Source organism: Phyllostomus hastatus, unplaced genomic scaffold (assembly GCF_019186645.2).
Source record: "Phyllostomus hastatus isolate PE091 unplaced genomic scaffold, TTU_PhHast_1.1 phas_contig_150, whole genome shotgun sequence".
Classification (NCBI taxonomy): Eukaryota; Metazoa; Chordata; class Mammalia; order Chiroptera; family Phyllostomidae; genus Phyllostomus; species Phyllostomus hastatus.
Window position 1 is genome coordinate 32,886,977 of NW_025333611.1, and position 19,432 is coordinate 32,906,408.

Genomic DNA, 19,432 nt, shown 5'->3' on the forward strand with positions numbered 1-19,432 from the left:
GCTGGCCATCAGCAAGGGGCCTCTCTCATCAAAGGAGGCTGCCTGCACACTTGCTAAACAGTCCCCCCCATCCTCAAAGCTACAACAGAAAAACTCGAGGTCAAATCCCTCTCACACTTAAAATCTTCAGGAATAGCCCCACCCCCCTGTAAAGGTTATTTATTTTTATTGACATGTAATTCACATTACCTTAGTTTTAGGTATACAGCATAATGACTCAATGTTTGTATATATTGCAAAATAATCACAGTAAGTCTAGTTAACATCTATTACCACATACAGTTACAATTTTTTCTTATAAGAACTTTTAAGATCTATTCTCGGCAATTTAAAATATACAACACAGCCTCATTAATTATAGTTACCATGTTGTATATTATACCCCCATAACTTGCCCCAACCCTTTCAAGGACTCACCTGATTAGGTGAGGCCCACTGAGGATGATCTCTCAAAGTCACCTGTGCCATATAGCAGCCTAATCACAGGAGTGATGTATTTACACGTCCCTCCCACACTCAAGAACAGGAGGTCATATGAAGGCATGGATCATTGGGGGGTTTAGAATTCTGCCATATATTTATAACTAAAAAAATAACATGGTGAAGCCTGGCAGGTTGTCTTGGTCGGAGTATCTCATACATCAAAAGGTTGTGGGTTTGGTTCTCAGGGTACATACCTAGGTTGTTGGTTGGATCCTAGGTTGGAGCATATGGGAAACAACCAATGGATGTTTCTCTCTTCTCAAAATCAATAAACATGTCCTTGGGTGAAGATTAAATTTCAAACATTCACAAAGTAGAATAGTATCTGCATCTACATTACCCAGTTTCAGCAAATATGAACCTTTTTTTTCTATTCAGCGATACATTTTTAGGCAGCACTCCTTTTTATGGATATCTGGAAGTGACAATTCCAAACAGGTATCAGATTTATGTCTAGGATTTTGTGTAACTGATCACCCTAGACCTGCTGGCCTAAGTATTTGTCATACTGTCTTTATCAGGTTCATAATGAATGATGTGCAGCTATTTCAAAGTGAACTTTGTTGAATTTGTCCGGAGATTTTAGCACACACTGGGTACTGGGCGCTTCCAGTCACATGCCAGGTACAAATACCTGCTTGTTGCACACAGCACGTCAGAATATCGTGTAAAATGCCTTGAGTTCATGATAGCTCACCGAAAGAGAATTGAAACAATCTGGGGACCAAGGAGAGGATTGAAGGTGTGTTTATTACAGAAAAAGGTCTGTTTAAACCTGAGTCTCCCAACGAGCAGAAGCTAGAATTGAGAAGCCAATTCGTTAAGCTGAGTGGTGGTTTCTGTGCTCACGGAAGGGACCCGTGGTGCCCTGGCTACCCTGGCAACTTTGCAATAAGGGCACCATTCAGCCTGTCTAGGCTTGTGGTGGGCTGAGGGGAATGAACAGATGAATGGCTTCTCAGTTTTCTTAACAACGTGGAGTTTGTGTGTTTCAGATCTGTCACCTGGGCCAGACGAATGTTAAGGGAAACCAGATTCAGGAGAACACAGGCCTCTTCAGAGGCTGCTCAGCTGTGTCTGGGGGGATGGCAGCAATCTTCCGAGGGGCTCGGGAGCCCAGAGTGGTGAAGCTGTTGGCGCAGGAAACGTCTTACTTTGTGAACGTGCTCATTTTCCTGCAAATTGATCCAATGGAACTTTTATTATTTGAAGCCTACAGATGTTTATTAAGGAAACATTTACAGAACATACAGACCAAAGCACTGTGCCGGGTCCTTAATAGGGGGAGCTCCCTGAACGTTTCTAAATTTGAATTTTCATATTCGGGGAGTTTTAAAAGTTACATAATTTAAAAAGTAATAGAAATTGCAGAAAACGCGGAAGCTCTTTGCACCTCTATTTCCTAGCCATCTTCCCGGCTTTTCCTCCACAACACGCTTTCTACTGTATATAGTGTTCATTTCACACGATCGAGTCCCTCCTAGGAAAGTAAACTAACTCCACACAAGTAGGGGTTCGTTTCGTTCACTGCTGTACACCGAAACATGGAGAAGTGCTAAATATTTGCTGAAGAGTATGGGTAAAGATAAAAAATAAATAAAACATTTGCTTATAACCCCACCACCTGGCCATCGCCACTGTTAACATTCGTTTCCCGGAGGACACAGGGAAGGGGTCCCTTAGGGATCGGGGTATTAAATAGTCAGCTCTTCCGTTCAAAGACGTTTGAGGGCACTTTTGTAGGCTGCGAGGTGCCCCATCGTGCCGGAGGCAGGGAGGGGCTCGCTCTGACCCTCTTCACACCGAGCGCGGTACATCCTTAACCCGCAGCGGACCTGCGCAGCCCCCCTCGGCCCCACCCCGGCATCCTTCCTCCGTATTTCCCTTCCGGGAGCCCCGCTCCAGGATCAACGTCATCACGCCCAAACGTAAGAGCCGAGAAACCTTACGCAGTGCCTGACGTCACGACGTAGAGCCTAGCAACAGCGCAGGTTCCGGGCAGAGTCCGTTATGGCCGCTGTCGCTGTGAGGAGAATGAGTGGGGCCGTGCGAGCGAAGCTGCCGCCCAGGCCGGGCACCCAGGTCCCCGGGGGCTTGGAGCGGCCGCTGGTCCTGGCGCTCCTGCTCGCGTCCGCCACCGTGTCCAGCGGTAAAGGGGCTGCGGCGGCGGGGCGGCTGCGGGGAGCTTCGAGGACCGGGGCGCGGACCCGGAGACGCGCAGAGCCGGGGAAGGGGCGCTTCCGAGTGTCCTGAGCGGACGGCGTCGTCTAGGCGGGGCAGGGTCGCTGCCGGCCGGGGAGGGAGAGGAGGCTGTCTGAACGGGTCTGAGGACGTGGGACTCTGAGAGGCCAGAGAAGAGGGGCCGAGAGGGGCAGGGACGCGGAGAGCGGCGAGCGCGGCGTGCAGAGGGGCGGGGAGGCGGGCGGGGGGTGTGGTCTGGGCTCCTGGGTGGGCTGCGGCAGGGAGAGGTGCTGGGGGGCGTCTCCAGAGCCCTTGGAGGGGGTAGTCTGGAAGGTGTAGAGGGGGAGGAGGAGGAGGCAGGTGCTGAGGCGGGGGCCGAGGTTAGAGGTCGTGGTGTCGGCAGAGGGTCCCAAAGGGAGCGCACTCGGGCTCGGCAGGCCCTCGGTGGGCAGGAGCGGTGGCCAGGCTGAGCCCTGGAGTACTTTGGAAAGCAGAAGTGAAGGGAAAAGGCTTTCTTCGGGTCCTGGCACCTCTGAGCTCTGGATCTGGTGTTCGGGGAAGAGCCAGACTTCAGGGGCTCGGGGGAGGAGAGGAGTTCCAGGATGAGGGAGGTTCCTTGTAGACGTGGTCCCCCTTCTCTGTGTTCCGGGTGAACCGGACAGTCCTGCTCCATTTCCTTCTTTAAAATTTTTATTTATTGATTTTTTTGGGGGGCGGGTAGAGAGAGTTGTTTTACTTATTTATAGTTGCATTGGCTGTTTCTTGTATGTGCCCTGACCTGGGATCGAACCCATAGCCTTGGCGTATGGGGACGATGGTCTAACCAACAGAGCCACCCCGCTGGGGGCAATCCTGCTTCATTTTAATGGCTGTATAGGATTAAGTATTTCCTCTTTAAAATATTTATAATTTTTTAATTGGGGCATCATTGACATAGAACTTTATATTAGTTTCAGGTGTACAACATAATGATTTGATATTTGTACACACGGCAGACTGATCACCGGAGTAAGTCTACTTACCATATATTCTCATATGTAGTTACAGGTATTTTCTCATAATGAGAACTTTTAAGATTTTCTCACATAGCTTTCAAAGATGCAATACAGCATTATTAACTGTAGTCACCATGCGGCACCTTACACTCCCCCCCCCCAACTTATTTTATAACGGAACGTTTGTACTTTCTGACTCTCTTTACCAATGCTCCTCTCCACCCCTTCACAAACCACCATTCTGTTCTCTGTATCTATGAGCTTGGCCTTTTTTGTTTGTCTTGTATTGGTTTGTTTGTTTTTTAAGATTGCACATATAAGTGAATGGTATTTATCTTGCTCTGCATAATGCTCTCAGAGTCCATCCATGTTGTCCCAAATGGCAAGATTCCATTCTTTTTTTTTATGGCTGAGTAATGTTCCACGTGTATATATATGTAACATCTTCCTTAGTCATTCGTTTCCATTGATGGGCACTTGGGTCATTTCCATATCTTGAGTATTGTAAACAATGCTGTATGGTTAAGTTTCACTTTGCTTAGAAATGTTACATTGTGAATCAAGATATTGAAGCCTTCATTGAGAAATGAGGAAATCTATAAACCAGGGTCTGAGGCTTAGGGGAAACAAATCCACTAATAAGAACATACAATGATTAAGCAGTTTTATTTAGTAGTCCCTTTTTTTAAAAATATTTTATTTATTTATTTTTAGAGATGGGAAGGGAGGGAGAAAGAGAGAGAGAGACAAACATCAGTGCGTGGTTGCTTCTCATGTGGCCCCCACTGGGGACCTGGCCCGCAACCCAGGCATGTGCCCTGACTGGGAATTGAACCAGCGATTTGTGGGTTCGCAGCCCACGCTCAATCCACTGAGCTATGCCAGCTAGGGCATAGTAGTCCCTTTTTTCCTTCAGGCCAAGACACAGTCCTGCTTTTCTCCCTTTTTTGAGTTTTCAGGTGAAAGACAGTGTGAAAGGGGTAGTGTTCTCTTATTGCCAGTGGGCTGTCTAGGGGGACATTCTCCTATGAAAGTGCTGTGGTTGCTGAGGGTGGGGCAACTGCCCTCCCCCCAACCCACTCCGGAAGTGTTTGCAAGTCTGTGGGGAAGGACTGTGTTCCATTTTCCCAAGGCCCTTTCCTCATTAATAAAATATAAGGAGGATTTCCCTGGCTGATGCAGCTAGTCGTGTTCCTAAAGCACTTGAGTGGCATGATTGTTTTAGTCATTTAATCATTCAAGAAAAAACTGACATTTAAACATTCACATTTCTTGCTGGAATGTGTAAGATATATGGTTTGGGGGATATATGTCTAGTAACTGTAGTTTCAGAAGTAACTTCCCCCTAAGAGATGGTTGAAAATCTTTTGATTGGGGGTGGGGTAAGTGAGGGGGAGTGTGGAGTGTTAAGGTGTCCTTTTATGTAGCTTTTTATTTATTAGAACCCCAGAAATATTGCTCAACTAGAGTGGGGCAGCTCAGGGATTCTTTTTCTTTTTTTATCATATATATATATAATTCATATCATTTCCTACTGAAAAGAACTTAAAACTAAATATATACTTTTAATAGGGAAACAACTTAATTACAATATAGTGTAGCATTTATAAAGCATTGGCTAATATTAGTGTTTTTATAAGCACGCCTTAGGGTCTCAGAGTATCACTCCTATAATCAGAAAATTAAAGTCTAGATAGACTGTGCTGAGTTCCAAACTTCAAAAAGCACAGAAAGTTAGAAAGTTACCCCCTCAGATTTATTTAAACTTATTCCTTATTAGGTTTCTTAAAATTTCAGTGCTTGGGTATATTCTTGGCAATCTGTAAGAATTTTTAAGTTTTATGTTTTTGTTTTTATAAGGTCTAAAAAAATTAATATAAGCATTATTTTGGGTCACTGGATGATCACCTTATGACCAAATCTTGCCATGTCATGTCAAAGGTGTCTGCTTTTTCACATTTGCCCTCATATTTGCTCCAAAGCGGTCACCTAATTTAATGTGTAATGTGTTTAATTTCTTAAGGTAATGCTTTCCAGTCCAGTGTGTGAGTGAATTCTTAGGGTCCTCTGCATTCTTGTTAGAGATGTAGCTATGATGTAGTTATGTTAAGGCAGTGTTTATTTATTTTTTTTGAAAAAAAGAAAAAGATTTTATTTATTTATTTTTAGAGAGGGAAACACACCCATGTGTGTTTGTTTCTTGTGCGCCCCCTACTGGGGACCTGGCCCGCAACTCAGGTGTGCACCACAGAAGGGATGGAATCTGCGACCCTTTGATTTGCAGTCTGGCACTCAGTCCACTGAGCCACACCAGCCAGGTTTAAGGCAGTGCTTTTTTTTTTTTTTTTTAAAGAGACTAATAGAAGATAATTAAATTTGGGAAGTTTTATTTTTTAAATGTTAAAGTTTAAGTAGAAAGGTAATACCAACTAAGAAAGGGTAGAAATGGAACATTTAGAAGTGTAAAGTAATATATTTTTTAGAAGCTCAGCAATTAAATCTATCAAGTTAAAGTTATCACTTTGTTCTTATCTGACTGGGTCCACTTCTCTGTTTTGAAGGAGTGGAGGTCCAGGAGGTTGATCTAATTTGCATCTAATGTTTTAGATGAATTCTTAGTTTGTCTTCCTGTATATTATTTCCAGGTTTCAGTTTTTGGACAGTACTAACTAGTTCTCCTCCTACTTGGTGCTACCTATTGGAGTTGCCACAACACACAGATTGACAATGGGATGTCTTAGGAGAAGGAGTGGGGTTTTGTCGGGTGGAGAGCTCTGGAAGTGGCTTTTCAGAGGGCACAGTAGGTGCGACGGTGCAGCTCTGCAGCTCGGGCACTGGTGCAGCGGGAGTGGGTCAGGAACATGGGCACTACACAGTGAACGCCTGCTGTGCATTGAGTTGGCGGTGGGGCAGAGTGTCGGAGGTGAGTAAGAGGTGACGGGACTGAAGTCACGCGGGTTGGGCCAGGCAGGGTCTTGTGGGCTGTTATGAGGACTTGGCATTTCGTTTCTGAGAGAAATGGGGAACTCCTGGAGGGTTTAATGTTGTTCAAATACTGTTGACATTCCGTATTACTTTGTGTTCGTGTCAGGTGTACAGCACAGTGGTCGGACAGTCCTATACTTTACAGAGTGTCCCCCTGATAGTTCCAGCGCCCACGCAGTGCCCTGCCTGATTACCACAGTGTTGTTGACTGTGCCCTCTGCTGTACTCCGAGAGCTCCCAGGGGGTTTAAGCAGAGGAGGAACGTCATCTAACTTAGTTTTTACATGACGACTCTGGCTGGACTCTGGCTGTTGTGGAGAGCGGACAGTGGGGCTTAGGGTGGGAGCAGACGGATGATGGATCGTTGAGAAGGCTGCTGTGATATGCGGGTATGATGATGATGGCTGGGGCGGGGCAGCGGCGGTGGAGGGGTGGAAAGCCTTCAAATTCTGCATGCATTTCCAAGGTAGAGTCACGGATTGGATGTGGGGCATTAAGAAAAGGATGATTACAAGGTTTTTGGCTTGAGTAGTTAGAAAAATGGAGTTGCTGTTAACTGAGAGGGAGGTAGTAGGTAGAACAAATTTTTTTTTTTTTTTCGAGTGGGAAGTAAAAATGCATTTTCAAATGAAACTTTTGCCCTGACTGGTGTGGCTCAGTGGATTGAGCATGGGCCTGCAAACCAAAGGGTCGCTAGTTTGATTCCCAGTCAGGGTGCATGCCTGGGTTGCAGGCCAGGTCCCTAGTATGGGGCATGTGAGAGGCAACCACACATTGATGTTTCTCTTCCTCTCTTTCTCTCTCCCTTCCACTTTCTCTAAAAATAAATAAATAAAAAATCTTTAAAAAAATAAAATGAAACTTTTTATTTTAATTGTAGATTCACTTGTAGTTGCCAGAAATAATATAGAGGTACTGTGTACCCTCTACCCAGTTTTCCCCAGCATCTTGCAAAGCTGCAAGGAAGTATCACAGTCCGCATGCCGACATCGGTCTGGTGGAAAGAGAGCATTGCCATCACCCTGAGGACCTCTAGTTGCCCTTTTTGGTCACCCCCACTTCCCTCCTAGTCACACCCCTCCTGAAAGCCTGGCAGCCACTACTCTGTTTTTTAGTTTCATAATTTTGTCATTTTGAGAATGTGATATAAATGGAATCAGTTGGTATATAACTTGTTGGGATTGCTTTTTTCACCTAGTGTAATTCTCCGGAGAGTCATTCAAGTTGTTTCACGTGTCAATAGTTTGTTTCATTTTATTGCTGAATAACATTCCACGGGATGGATGGGCACTACACTGGGTTTAACCATTCATCTGTTGAGGGACACCTGTGTTGTTTCCAGTTTCTGGCTATTATGCATAAAGCTGCTGTAAACATTCAGATTTTTGTGTGAACACAGGTTTTGAGTTCTCTGGGATAAATGCCCAGGAGAGCAATTGCTGGGTCATATGGTAGTCGCATATTTAGTTTTTTGAGAAATCACCAAACTGTTTTCTGGCATGGCTTTCCTATTTTACATTACCACTAGTAATATATGAATGATCTAGTTTCTTTGCATCCTCACCAGCATTTGGTATTGTCATTATTTTTTATTTTAGTCATTCTGATAGCTGACCAGTGATATCTCATTGTGGTTTTATTTTGCATTTCCCTAATGGCTCATGCCTTTTCATGTGCTTATTTGCCATCTGTACACAGCAGGTCCTGAAATAAGGTTTTGTTTATCATTGTAATGTTGTAGGAACTTAACTCTTGTTTATATCATAACAGCCTGTGGTGAATTTGGTTTAGTTACACTTTGTTTCACTTAAGGTTGCAAAACCTATTGGTAACTGATGAGTGAAGATGAGGAGTTAGTGTATTCTCTTAGGTAAAATGTCTCTTTGAGACTTTTGCCCATGTTCTAATTGGGTGGTTTTCTTCCCTTTTGAGTTTCAGAGTTATTTATGTATATTAGGTACTAGTCCTTTGTTGGATATGGGGCTTAATAATATTTCTCCCACTCTGTAGCTTGTCTTTTCATCCTTACAGGAAGGTCCTTCATGGAGCAAAAGTTTTTAATTTTGATGAAACCCAGTTACGAATTTTTCCTCTTATGTATTTTGTCTTTGGTATCAGGTCTAAGAACTTCCCTAGTTCCCTAGTGCTGGATTCCAAAGATTTTCCCGTGTCTTTTTCTAAAAACTTTGTAGTTTTCCCTTTTACATTTAAGTTTGTGACCCATTTTTTATTTTTATATAATTATGAGAACTTAGGTCAAGTTTCACTTAGCTTGTTGATATGATTGATTACATTGATTAATTTTGAGTATTGAACCAGTCTATTTTTTTAAAGATTTTATTTATTTATTTATTTTTAGAGAGGGAAGGGAGGGAGATAGAGAGAGAGAGAGAGAGAGAGAGAAACATCAATGTGCGGTTGCTGGGGGTCATGGCCTGCAACCCAGGCATGTACCCTGACTGGGAATCGAACCTGCGACACTTTGGTTTGTAGCCCACACTCAATCCACTGAGCTACGCCAGCCAGGGCTGAACCAGTCTTGTATCCCTGGAATAAACCTTACTGTTCATGGAACATCATTCTTTCTATATATTGCTGATTTCTGTTTGCTAATATTTTGTTAATGTTTACATCCATGTTATAAAAGGTATCGGTCTTTAGCTTTCTTTTTCTGTAGTACCTTTAGTTTGGTATCAAGATGATAATGTTAGGTTCATAAAATGAGTTGAGGAGTGTTCCCTCTTTTTCTGTTGCCTGGAGGAGATTATATAGAATTGGTGTTAATTCTTCTTTAAACATTTGGTAGAATTCTCTGGTGAACCATTTGGGTCAAGAGCTTTCTTTTGGGGGAGTTTTAAAATTAAGAATTTAATTTCCGTAGTAGTTATAGGACTACTTAAATAATGTATTTCATATTGGGTGAGCTGTGGTAGTTTGTGTTTTCAGACTTTGGTTTTATTCAAACTTTTTCTTCTACTTGGCTTTTTATGACGTTGCTCTGGCAGGGGAGGGGAGAGGAGGAGGGGTTGCCGCACAGCACTGACAGAGGGAGGTAGGAATCCCCACTTGCCTGTTACCTCTGGGCGAGGGTGGGTGGTCCCCCTCATGGTCTCCGCCCACATAATGGGGGGGGTGGCCTTGCTGCTGGGTGATGGGCCAGTCTTGACTCTTTACTGGGCCTCTTGGCCCCACCCCCTTGTGAAGGGGAGGGGCGCCTTGTCACTGTCTGGGGGGTGGGGATCTAGGCACCCACTTGGCCTCCCCTGGTGGGGACGGGCGGAGCAGTCATTGTGTGAACGTTTTCTTTCTTGCCAGGATGTCTTGCTCCTGATCGGGCTAGAGAGAGCAGGCTTCTCGTGGGGCTCTTTCTGTCTGTACCCCTCATGTTTCCAGGTCGCTGCCTTGTTCAGCTCCAGGTCTCTAGTACCTGAGGCAAAAAGAAAATCTAGGAAGTCACCATTGGTCATTTCTCAGGTCCAAAGGTCTATAGGCGCTCTGCTGAGTTAGTCTCCACCTTCCAGAGTCTGCATGTGGTATGTTGCACTGGGTTGGCCAAAAAGTTCATTTGTTTCTTTCCCATAATGGCTCTAGTAGTGCTTCGGTTGTCTTTAACTTCATTTGAAACAATTTTGTTAGACTGTATTGTGGCAGCTCTCATATCAGCTTGCATTAAAAAAAAGACCTTATCAAAATCGGTAAATTTTTGTGCAGCCATTTTAATATTGATGATGGAAGAAGATACACAACATTTTTGGCGTATTATGTTTTATTATTTCAAGAAAGGTTAAAATGCAACAGAAATGCAAAACAGATTAGTGCAGTGTATGGGGAAGGTGCTGTGATTGATCGAACACGTCAAAAGTGATTTGCGAACTTTCTTGGTACTGTTGACATTTTGGCCAAATGACCCTTTGCTGTGGGGCTGTCCTATGCACTGGAAGATGTTTAGCAGCACCCCTGGCCTCTACCCACTACAGCCAATAGCAGGAGATAGTCGACACAGTCAAAATATCCAAATCAATAAAGTTATTGGTGAAAATGAAAAAATGTGTCTTTTATTTTACAGAAAAAATGTAATGGACTTTTTGGCCAACCCAGGATGTGTCATGGAGGACTTTAGTTGTGTTTGGTGGGAAGAATAGGAAAATGTATGTTTACTCCATTTTCCTGGGGGCCAGAGGCAGAATTTATTTTGGACATGTTAATTTGGATGTCCACCATGTAAGAGGAGATTCCAAGTAGGCAGTTGGGTTTATGAACCTGTAGAGTCTGGGTAGTTATGGGAGTTCTCTTCTGATCGCTCCATTTTCCCAGAGAAGTTAGGGAGTGGAGTCAGCAGTTGAAAGTGAGGACAACAGAGGTGGTGTGGAAGTTTGAGGACAGGGGAAAATATGAATGGTCTCCTAAGAGAGCAGTAGGGTGGATGGACTAGGAAAATACAGTATAATTGCCAACAGCATTTTGGCATTGCATTTAAAATGAAATAAAAGCAGTGGCATGGTTGTATATTTATTTTCAGCCATGCTCAGCTGCGTGGTGCAGACGGAGTCAGAGTTTTTGCTTTAGCTCAGGATGCAGCCTCACTGAGTGTCTGGGACAGAGTGAGCAAGAGTGAAGGGAAGTGAATGCAAGAGAGGGAGACTGGTGACCACAGAATGGAATCTGGGTCAAGAGGGACGAGAGTGTATTGGGTGAGGGTGGGGTGGTATCCCTGAGGGACTGAAAAGGTGGAGTGATCGGGGAATCGCAGTTTTGATGGATTCAGAATACCAGGGAATGAACTTGAAAGACCAGAAGGCAGGTCAGTGAGTGGGACACATGAAATTGAGGTTCTGGAAGTCCTGTAGTGATAATGACCACGGGAGTGAGAAGTTAAGGTGAAGGGGAGGGCTGGCTCATCAGAATAGATACAGGGGGTCAAGGATGTTGAAATCAGGACAGAGCCCTTGGGTAGAGTGAGCTCTAGCCAGAAGCTACACTGGTGGAGAGTTAGGGACCCAGACGGGAAGTTCGAGGACAAAGGTTAGTGGGTGAAAGCTGATGACAGGAGAGTAAGGCTGGGGGCATGGGAGCCTGTGTGGAAGGGGCTCCACCCCTTCTGTAGTAGAACAGTTCCCCCTTCTCCAGACTCCGCTGGACTACAAGGATGTGGGGGGAGAAAGCTATTCATTGAAAGGGCTGCAGGGAAGTGTCTTTAAGGGGGCTTCAGGTTTCAGTTATAACAAGAAAGTGAAGGATGAAAGAAGGGGTCTGCTGGTGAGTGACTGTGAATTCTGGAGTGCACTGGAGGGAGGGGTTTGTGGGTGTGGGGAGGGGTGGGAGTTGGGGACAAATTATGATCATTCCCATCCCTGTCAGCTTGTGCTCTTGAAATATACATGACTATTCTAAAAGTCAAGTCTAGAAAAATAATTTTTTAAAAAGTCAAAGTTTGCTTGTTGGCTTCCAACTTTAAAATTTTACTTTAAAACGTATTTTCTAACACTTTGTCAGAGAAATTAGATATATCAGAGAAATAGCAATTTGTGAATGCTTGCCTGAATCATAATTAAATTGAAGTGATAAATGTACAAAAATTCTTGTAAGAAATTCCTGTTAGTCCTGGCTGGTGTGGCTCAGTGAGTGGATTGAGAACCGGCCTCTGAACTGAAAGGTCACTAGTTCGATTCCCAGTCAGGGCACATGCCTGGGTTGCTGGCCAGGTCCCCAGCTGGGGGTGTGTGAGAGGCCACTGATCAATGTGTCTCTTGCACATCAATGTTTCTGTCCTTTTCTTTCTCCCTCCCTTCCCCTCTCTCTAAAAAATAATAAATGAAATAAAAAAGGAAATTCCTGTTAATAGTTTTCTGAATAATGTACTCAGTTGTAGCCCTGCTTATTTTTTTTCTTCTAGTGAAAAATTTCAAGGAACCAACTGTTACAGCTGTTTTAAGAGAATTCTACTAATTTACTAAACTTTTTACTAATTTACTAAAATATTTGTTCTGAGGTTCTATTCAGTCCAGTCGAGACTAGCTGTTTATTTCTTCTGTATGAAATAGATGCCAGCTGTGACGCACACACCAGAGAGGATTCGCGGAGAAAGAGTTGTCTGAGACTGTGAGACTGTTCATTTGTGTGCCCGCATGCATGTTTTTGAAAGCCCAGGAATGATTTGGTTTAATCTTGGCCCTATAAGTGTTTTCTTTTACTGTGGTAGATTTAAAAATATTATCTGAGTATTTTTAAATCTCACGTGACAGTTTTTTAAGTATACTGGCTATTCTTGAAGCTATCCAACAGATGCTACATTAGATTGTAAATGAGAAACACTTAAATTTCAGCTGACATGCCTCTGAACTTCTGGTATATAGAGTTACTGCTGAAACTAATTTATTTATTTTTTAAATTTTACTTTTTAAAAAAGATTTTATTTATTTATTTTTAGAGAGAGGGGAAGGGTAGGGAGAAAGAGAAGGCAGAGAAACATCAGTGTGAGAGGTACATCAATCAGTTGCCTCTTGCAAGCCCCCTACTAGGGATCTGGCCTGCAACCCAGGCTTGTGTCCTGCCTGGGAATCAAACCACAGACTTCGTTTGCAGGCCGGCACTCAGTCCACTGAGCACCCCAGCCGGGGCTGCTGTAGCTGATTTAACTCTTACTTTGGAAACTGCGCTGAGTGGGTGCGGCACAGGGAGAGAGCTTGTGCATGTTTGGTGTCCCACACCTAGGTTGCCTTCTCCAGTGTTTTGGTTTTAAGCTCCAGTTTCCAATTCTTTCCCTTTAGGAGTTTTTCTTTTCTTCTTTATAAGAATGCTTTTTAAAAAAAATAATTTAGAAGATGTGGGGGGCATCCTTCAGTTCTGGTATCATTTAGAAATGCTGTGTACATTAGCTATTCGTGAATTTGTTGTGTTGTGTTGAAAGTACTTAAGTTCAAATTCCGTATCTAGTGTGTGGCCTGCTTGTCAGCGTCGGCCATGGTCTTTCCATTCTGGGTGAGGGCTGGAGCCTGGCGGGGCGAGGATTGCTGAAGCCCACCCCTGTGAAATGAAAACCGCGGGGTGGGCGAGCACGCTGTGTGGGCGTGGCCCTGGGACCTACAGTCGGACCCTCTTTGTTTTTTCTCTTTCTCTTTTGGTGCTGGCTGGGTCTTCCCTGCTGCTTAGGCTGTTGCTGCCTGGCAGGGTAGCTGTTATCTGGTGAATAATCAACCTAAGACAATAACTGCTGCCTATTGAGACTGGTTAACTAATTCTCAAGAGCAAGGTATGGGAATTCAGCAAAGAGAAATGCTTAGTGGAAAATTTAGGTAAACGTGCTTCTAGCTTAATGGATATAAAATTAGAGATTTCAGCTTAATGTTCTTTATTTACTTTTTTTTAGCTGTGGTGCCGATTGAGTCATCAAGCCAGACTGAATTCAAGGAAGGCATTTCCACCGCAAATGCGAGTGCGGTTTTAACACCTGAAAAACAAACCGAACCTCCTCTTCCCCAGATCAGCACCACTCTCCCTCCCACCACCAGTCCAGAGAAGAGTGGGGGGGCATCTGTCTCCCCTCATCCCTCACCAACCACTTCCCTGTCCCAAGAGGAAGCTGATCGCAATGAAGACCCTAGCATAGAAGAGGAGGATCTTCTTGCGCTGAATAGCTCTCCATCCACCGCCAGAGACACTCTGGACAACGGGGATTACGGAGAGACAGACTACGACTGGACCACCAGCCCCAGGGACGACGAGCCCAGTGAGGCGTTGGCGGAAAACAGGGGCTACGTGGAGATTGAACAGTCTGTGAGGTCTTTCAAGACCCCGTCCTCAGATATAGAGGAGGAAGACAGCCATTTCTTTTTTCATCTTCTTATTTTTGCTTTTTGCATTGCTATTATTTATATTACATATCACAACAAAAGGAAGGTAAGTTTGGGGATTTTTAGCCCCTCAGTTGCCTTTTAATATCTCAGTCATATTTCTTTTGTCTTTTAAGATTTTATTTACTTTATTTTTAGAGAGAGGGGAAGGGAGGGAGAAAGAGAGGGAGAGAAACATTGATGTACGAGAAATATGTCAATAGGTTGCATCTCACACAGCCCCCAGCTGGGAACATGGCCAGCAGTTCAGGCATGTGCCCTGACTGGGAACTAACCAGTGACCTTTCAGTTTGCAGGCTGACACTCAGTCCACTGAGCCATACCAGTTAGGGCATCAGTCATATTTCTTATTAATGCTTTTTATGATTCAGGGTTTTTTCTTTAGTGAAGTTTAAAATGGTAAAACATTGAGATGCCTATTCAGTTCATAAATCTAGTGTATTTTAACAAATTATGGACAGAATGGTTTACTACATGTGCTTCTAAGAAAGGAAATAAAATTATTTTTTAATGAGAAAACTCCAAACCCAGTGATTTTTTTAAAAAAGTTTTTATATCTTAATTTTGCACTGCTGTTTCAGTGGGAATACTTGTGGAGAAAGATCATTAATTTAGTACTTTTAATTAACCATTGAACTTAGTGATATTTTAATAACTTTTTTCCTGGTTGTAAAAGTATTACATGCTTATTTTAGGGAATTCAGAAAACACAGAAAAGTATAGAAATGAAAATGTAGGCTACCACCCAAAGCTGAGCATTATTAATGTTTGGCATATTTCTGGTCTGCAAATGTGTATATAATTCAGACATATATATGCATGTGATGATTTTTAAATGAATTTGATCTCATGTAGAGTTTTGTATCTTTTTACCTAACAAATCATGAGCATTTTACATTAATATTCTTTAAAAACATGATTTAACAGCTACATGGTTTATTTAGCTGTTTTCTAGTTGAATATTTAGAAGATTTTCAGTTTTTGGTTCAGAAATGATGTTGCGATGAACATTTCTGTACTAGAATTGGTTTGTTGGATTCCGTGAGGCAAAGGAGGCTTACAGAGGACTGGATGGGTAATTCAGTGTGAGGGGGCATCTTGGCAGCCAGCCGAAGGGTTCAGCTTTTCAGATACTGAAAGGGAAAATCAAACACAGAACATCCTTTGTAATATGTCCTGACCAGGAAATCTCTGTTTTTGACTGTATTCTTACTTGCTTTGTGATCCCTGGAAAGCCACCTTCGCCTTAGGGGCCTGGGTTTTCTCATGTAAGAGATGACAGAACTGACCAAGTAATTTCAAAGTGCCTTCCAGCTTTGAGAATCAGTGATTCTGGAGTCCTGTTGGTTACTTGTGGCTTAGTGCCTGTCACTAGCTTTGTAAATTTGTAGGTGGACACAGTTTGGAGTGCCAGGGGTGTTCTTCCCAGTGTTTAGTGTTGGGCCGTCTCTAAACACTTCAGGGGCTGGTCAGACAGTAGGTTTCTGGACTCCAGCACAGACTCCTGACTGACTTACCTCTGAAGACACTGCCCGGGAATCAGTCTCTAACAAGCAGTCCATGTCCACTAGAACTTGAGAAACACTGTCTCGGCTTGTTTACAAGATGGGAAACAAAATAGCCCTTTTGTTGTTGGTGGTCTTTTACTTTTTGTGTTTGAAGAGAGAAGGGGGCTATTTCAGTTGTTATAAAGACTTTTAGCGTCTCTTCCGTTTTCTTGTGCATATCTGATTTATTTTGTCTCATTCCAGATTTTCCTCCTGGTTCAGAGCAGGAAATGGCGTGATGGCCTTTGTTCCAAAACAGTGGAGTATCATCGCCTAGACCAGAACGTTAACGAGGCAATGCCTTCTCTGAAGATTACCAATGATTATATTTTTTAAAGCTGTGTGATTTGAGTTTGCTTATTATGTAATTTTATTTGCTTGACTTTTTATAATATACTGTGCAGAGGTATGCCATAGGCAATTGGTATTAAGTGAGAGGTGGGTCTCTCTTTATTTTGCCTTGGTGCTTTGGAAATTAAATGTCACAAACAAGGAGTGTATAATTTTTCTGCACACTTTCAGAGGTGAATTCAATCAGGTGTCCAAAGTGTGGAGCTAAGCATTTCCTGTTAGTTTTCATTGTTTTAGATGTCTTTATTTTACTTCTGGAAGTATTAGTAACGCTACTTTTAAGAGATCCCAAACTTGTGACTAAATTCTAGCATACCTGGTACTGCTGACTCAGATTTTTTTCCTGCCATCCAAATCCTGTTTTTAAGGACACTTTTTTCTCCCAAACTGTTACTACAAGGATGTATGTAATAATACTTTGCATATAAGTAACATTTTTGTTCTCCAGGAAAATTGCTTTGGATATTTTTGGGTAATTTAAACATAATTTAAGATAAACATAATTTTAGATAATGATAATATTCAATCTGATCACAATTTTAGGTCAATTAATAAACGTTTCTAGAAATTCTGGCACTAGAGACTGCAGTTTGCAGTGGACATGGGTAAAATGTTATAGAGATATTATTTTTTGGTTTGAATTACTGAATTAAATTTAGAGATAGAAATTGTGGTAAAATATTAATACATGTACAATTGCTTTTAGTTAGCAATTGATTATAGCACGGGTTCCTCCAAGCTTTCAGGCAGGGGGCAGAGTTTAGAATTATATCAGATTTTTTCACTTTGTTTATTATTTTTTAGTAATTTTGAATAAATTTTGGGGGCCATTGTTACTTAAGTAATATTGTTTAGGGCTTTCAAATTAGAATTGAGCCTGAACGGAGGTGTGTGCGTAGAGACTGTATGTGCACACCGACGTCTTCTCCCGCTGTACCTGTCTCCTTTTTTATTTAAACCGCGATGGGAAATCACTTACTGCATTTTAGTTTGGACTGTCTATCATAAAGAATTGATCAGTGTGTAAATATGTGATTTGATCCGTGGTCGACGTACAAGTGTCACTATAGCCTTTGGAAAACATAACCCCTGATATGCGTCAAACACCCACTCACGAAGCCCGGTGAGCGAGGAGGCACGTGCTCCGCACAGAGGTGGGGGCGGCTGGGTGGTCTGTCCTTTCTCGCGGTGGACAGCTTACTGTCCTAACATGGAAGGGGAGCACAGCGGAAATATGCCTGCACTGTTTTATTGCAGTCATTTTTTTTATATCTGAAATTGTATTATTTAATATTTTGAATAAGATTTCAAAAAATAAATGGCAAACATATCAATCCATGATTTCATGAGAATGTTTTATTTTAATGATGGCATGGGGTCCTTTATCTGGGTGGTCACAGGGTTAGTGTCATGTTGGGGGCACGCTGAGCTGACTAGCTTGCTTTTGTCCCTTTTAGCCATAGGACCCTGCCTCTATGAATTCCACTTAGTTTCTAAATCCTCCTTCAGGTTCAGTTTACCGCTAAGTGCTGAGGTTGGAAACTGGTGCAATGTAGGATTGCAGAGAAAAGTACAGCAGCTAATCAGTGCGTGCTCTCTAGCATCCTGGCCCCTGCTGTCTGCCTGCTGAAGCCTCCCAGTCCTGGGGTCGTCCCCCGCGGTGCATCCAGGGCTCTCGGGTTCTTCCCGAGGCACCCTCCCTGCCACTCCAGGCCCAGTGCTGAAATCGAGTAGCTTCCGATATTGAAAAACCAGTTCGTACATTGATTAAAAATCCAGACATGTATGTTTATAATTTTTAAATGAATTTGATCTCATACAGAATTAAAAAAATATTTTATCATTCCAGAGTCCCCCCCCCCCGCCCCCCCCCCCGACACACACACACTTATCCTGCCATGAATCCATAGGGAGTAGGTCACAGCAGCTCAGGCTTCTCTCCACCGATTCTCACACAGCGCGCTCTGTTGCGGGGAGCAGACCGGCGCTTTAGCTGGACACAGGTACCTTGCTCTTCGGTTTCTTTCTTTTTTTTAAGAAAAGTATGTTTTATTGATTATGTCATTACAGTTGTCCCAATTTTTTTACCCTTTGCCCTCTTTCACCTGGTACTCCCCTTCCCTCCAGCAATCTCTCCCCCCACCCGTGCTTAGTTCATCAAGTCATGGACCATGCATGTAAGTTCGTTGGCTTCTCCATTTCCCATACTATTCTTACCCTCACCCTGTCTATTTTGTACTGTCTATGCTTCTTACTCCCTGTACCTTTTCCTCATCTTCCTCGTTCACCCTCCTTGCTGGTAACCCTCCATGTGATCTCCATTTCTGTGATTCTGCTCCTGTTCTAGTTGTTCAGTTTGGTTTTGTTTTTTTTTCGATCCAGTTGTTGATAGTTGTGAGTTGATTGTCATTTTACTGTTAGTAGTTTTGACCTTAGATAAGTCCCTTTAACATGTCATATGATAAGGGCTTCGTGATGATGAACTCCTTTAACTTTACCTTATCTGGGAAGCACTTTATCTGCCCTTCCATTCTAAATGATAGCTTTGTTGGGTAGAGTAATCTTGGATGTAGGTTCTTATTTTTCATAACTTGGAATACTTCTTTCCAGGCCCTTCTTGCCTGCAGGGTCTCTTTTGAGAAATCAAATGACAGGCTTATGGGAACTCTTTTGTAGGTAATTGTCTCCTTTTCTCTTGCTGCTTTAAGCTTCTCTCTCTCTATTTAACCTTTGGCATTTTAATTATGATGTGTCTTGGTGTGGTCCTCTTTGGGTCCACCTTGTTTGGGACTCTCTGTGCTTCCTGGACTTGTATGTCTATTTCCTTCACCTAATTAGGGAAGTTTTCTTTCATTATTTTTTCAAATAAGTTTTCAGTTTCTTGCTCTTCCTCTTCTCCTTCTGGCATCCCTATGATTCAGATGTTGGCACATTTGAGATGTCCCAGAGTCTTCTTATTCTCCTCATTTTTTTGACTTCTTGTTTCTTCATTCTGTACTGGTTTATTTTTTCCTTATGTTACAAATCATTGATTTGAATG

At 42.9% G+C, this 19,432-nt stretch overlaps 1 protein-coding gene across 1 annotated transcript; it reads left to right on the forward strand.

The window, feature by feature from the left end:
* The first annotated feature begins 2,454 nt into the window (after positions 1-2,454).
* CUNH5orf15 (chromosome unknown C5orf15 homolog) lies at positions 2,455-17,726 on the forward strand. Its single transcript, XM_045823595.1, has 3 exons — positions 2,455-2,632; positions 14,011-14,540; positions 16,246-17,726. Exons 1-3 carry the CDS (start codon positions 2,494-2,496, stop codon positions 16,375-16,377), a joined length of 801 nt encoding a protein of 266 aa, XP_045679551.1. The 5' UTR covers positions 2,455-2,493; the 3' UTR covers positions 16,378-17,726.
* The last annotated feature ends 1,706 nt before the right edge of the window (positions 17,727-19,432 follow it).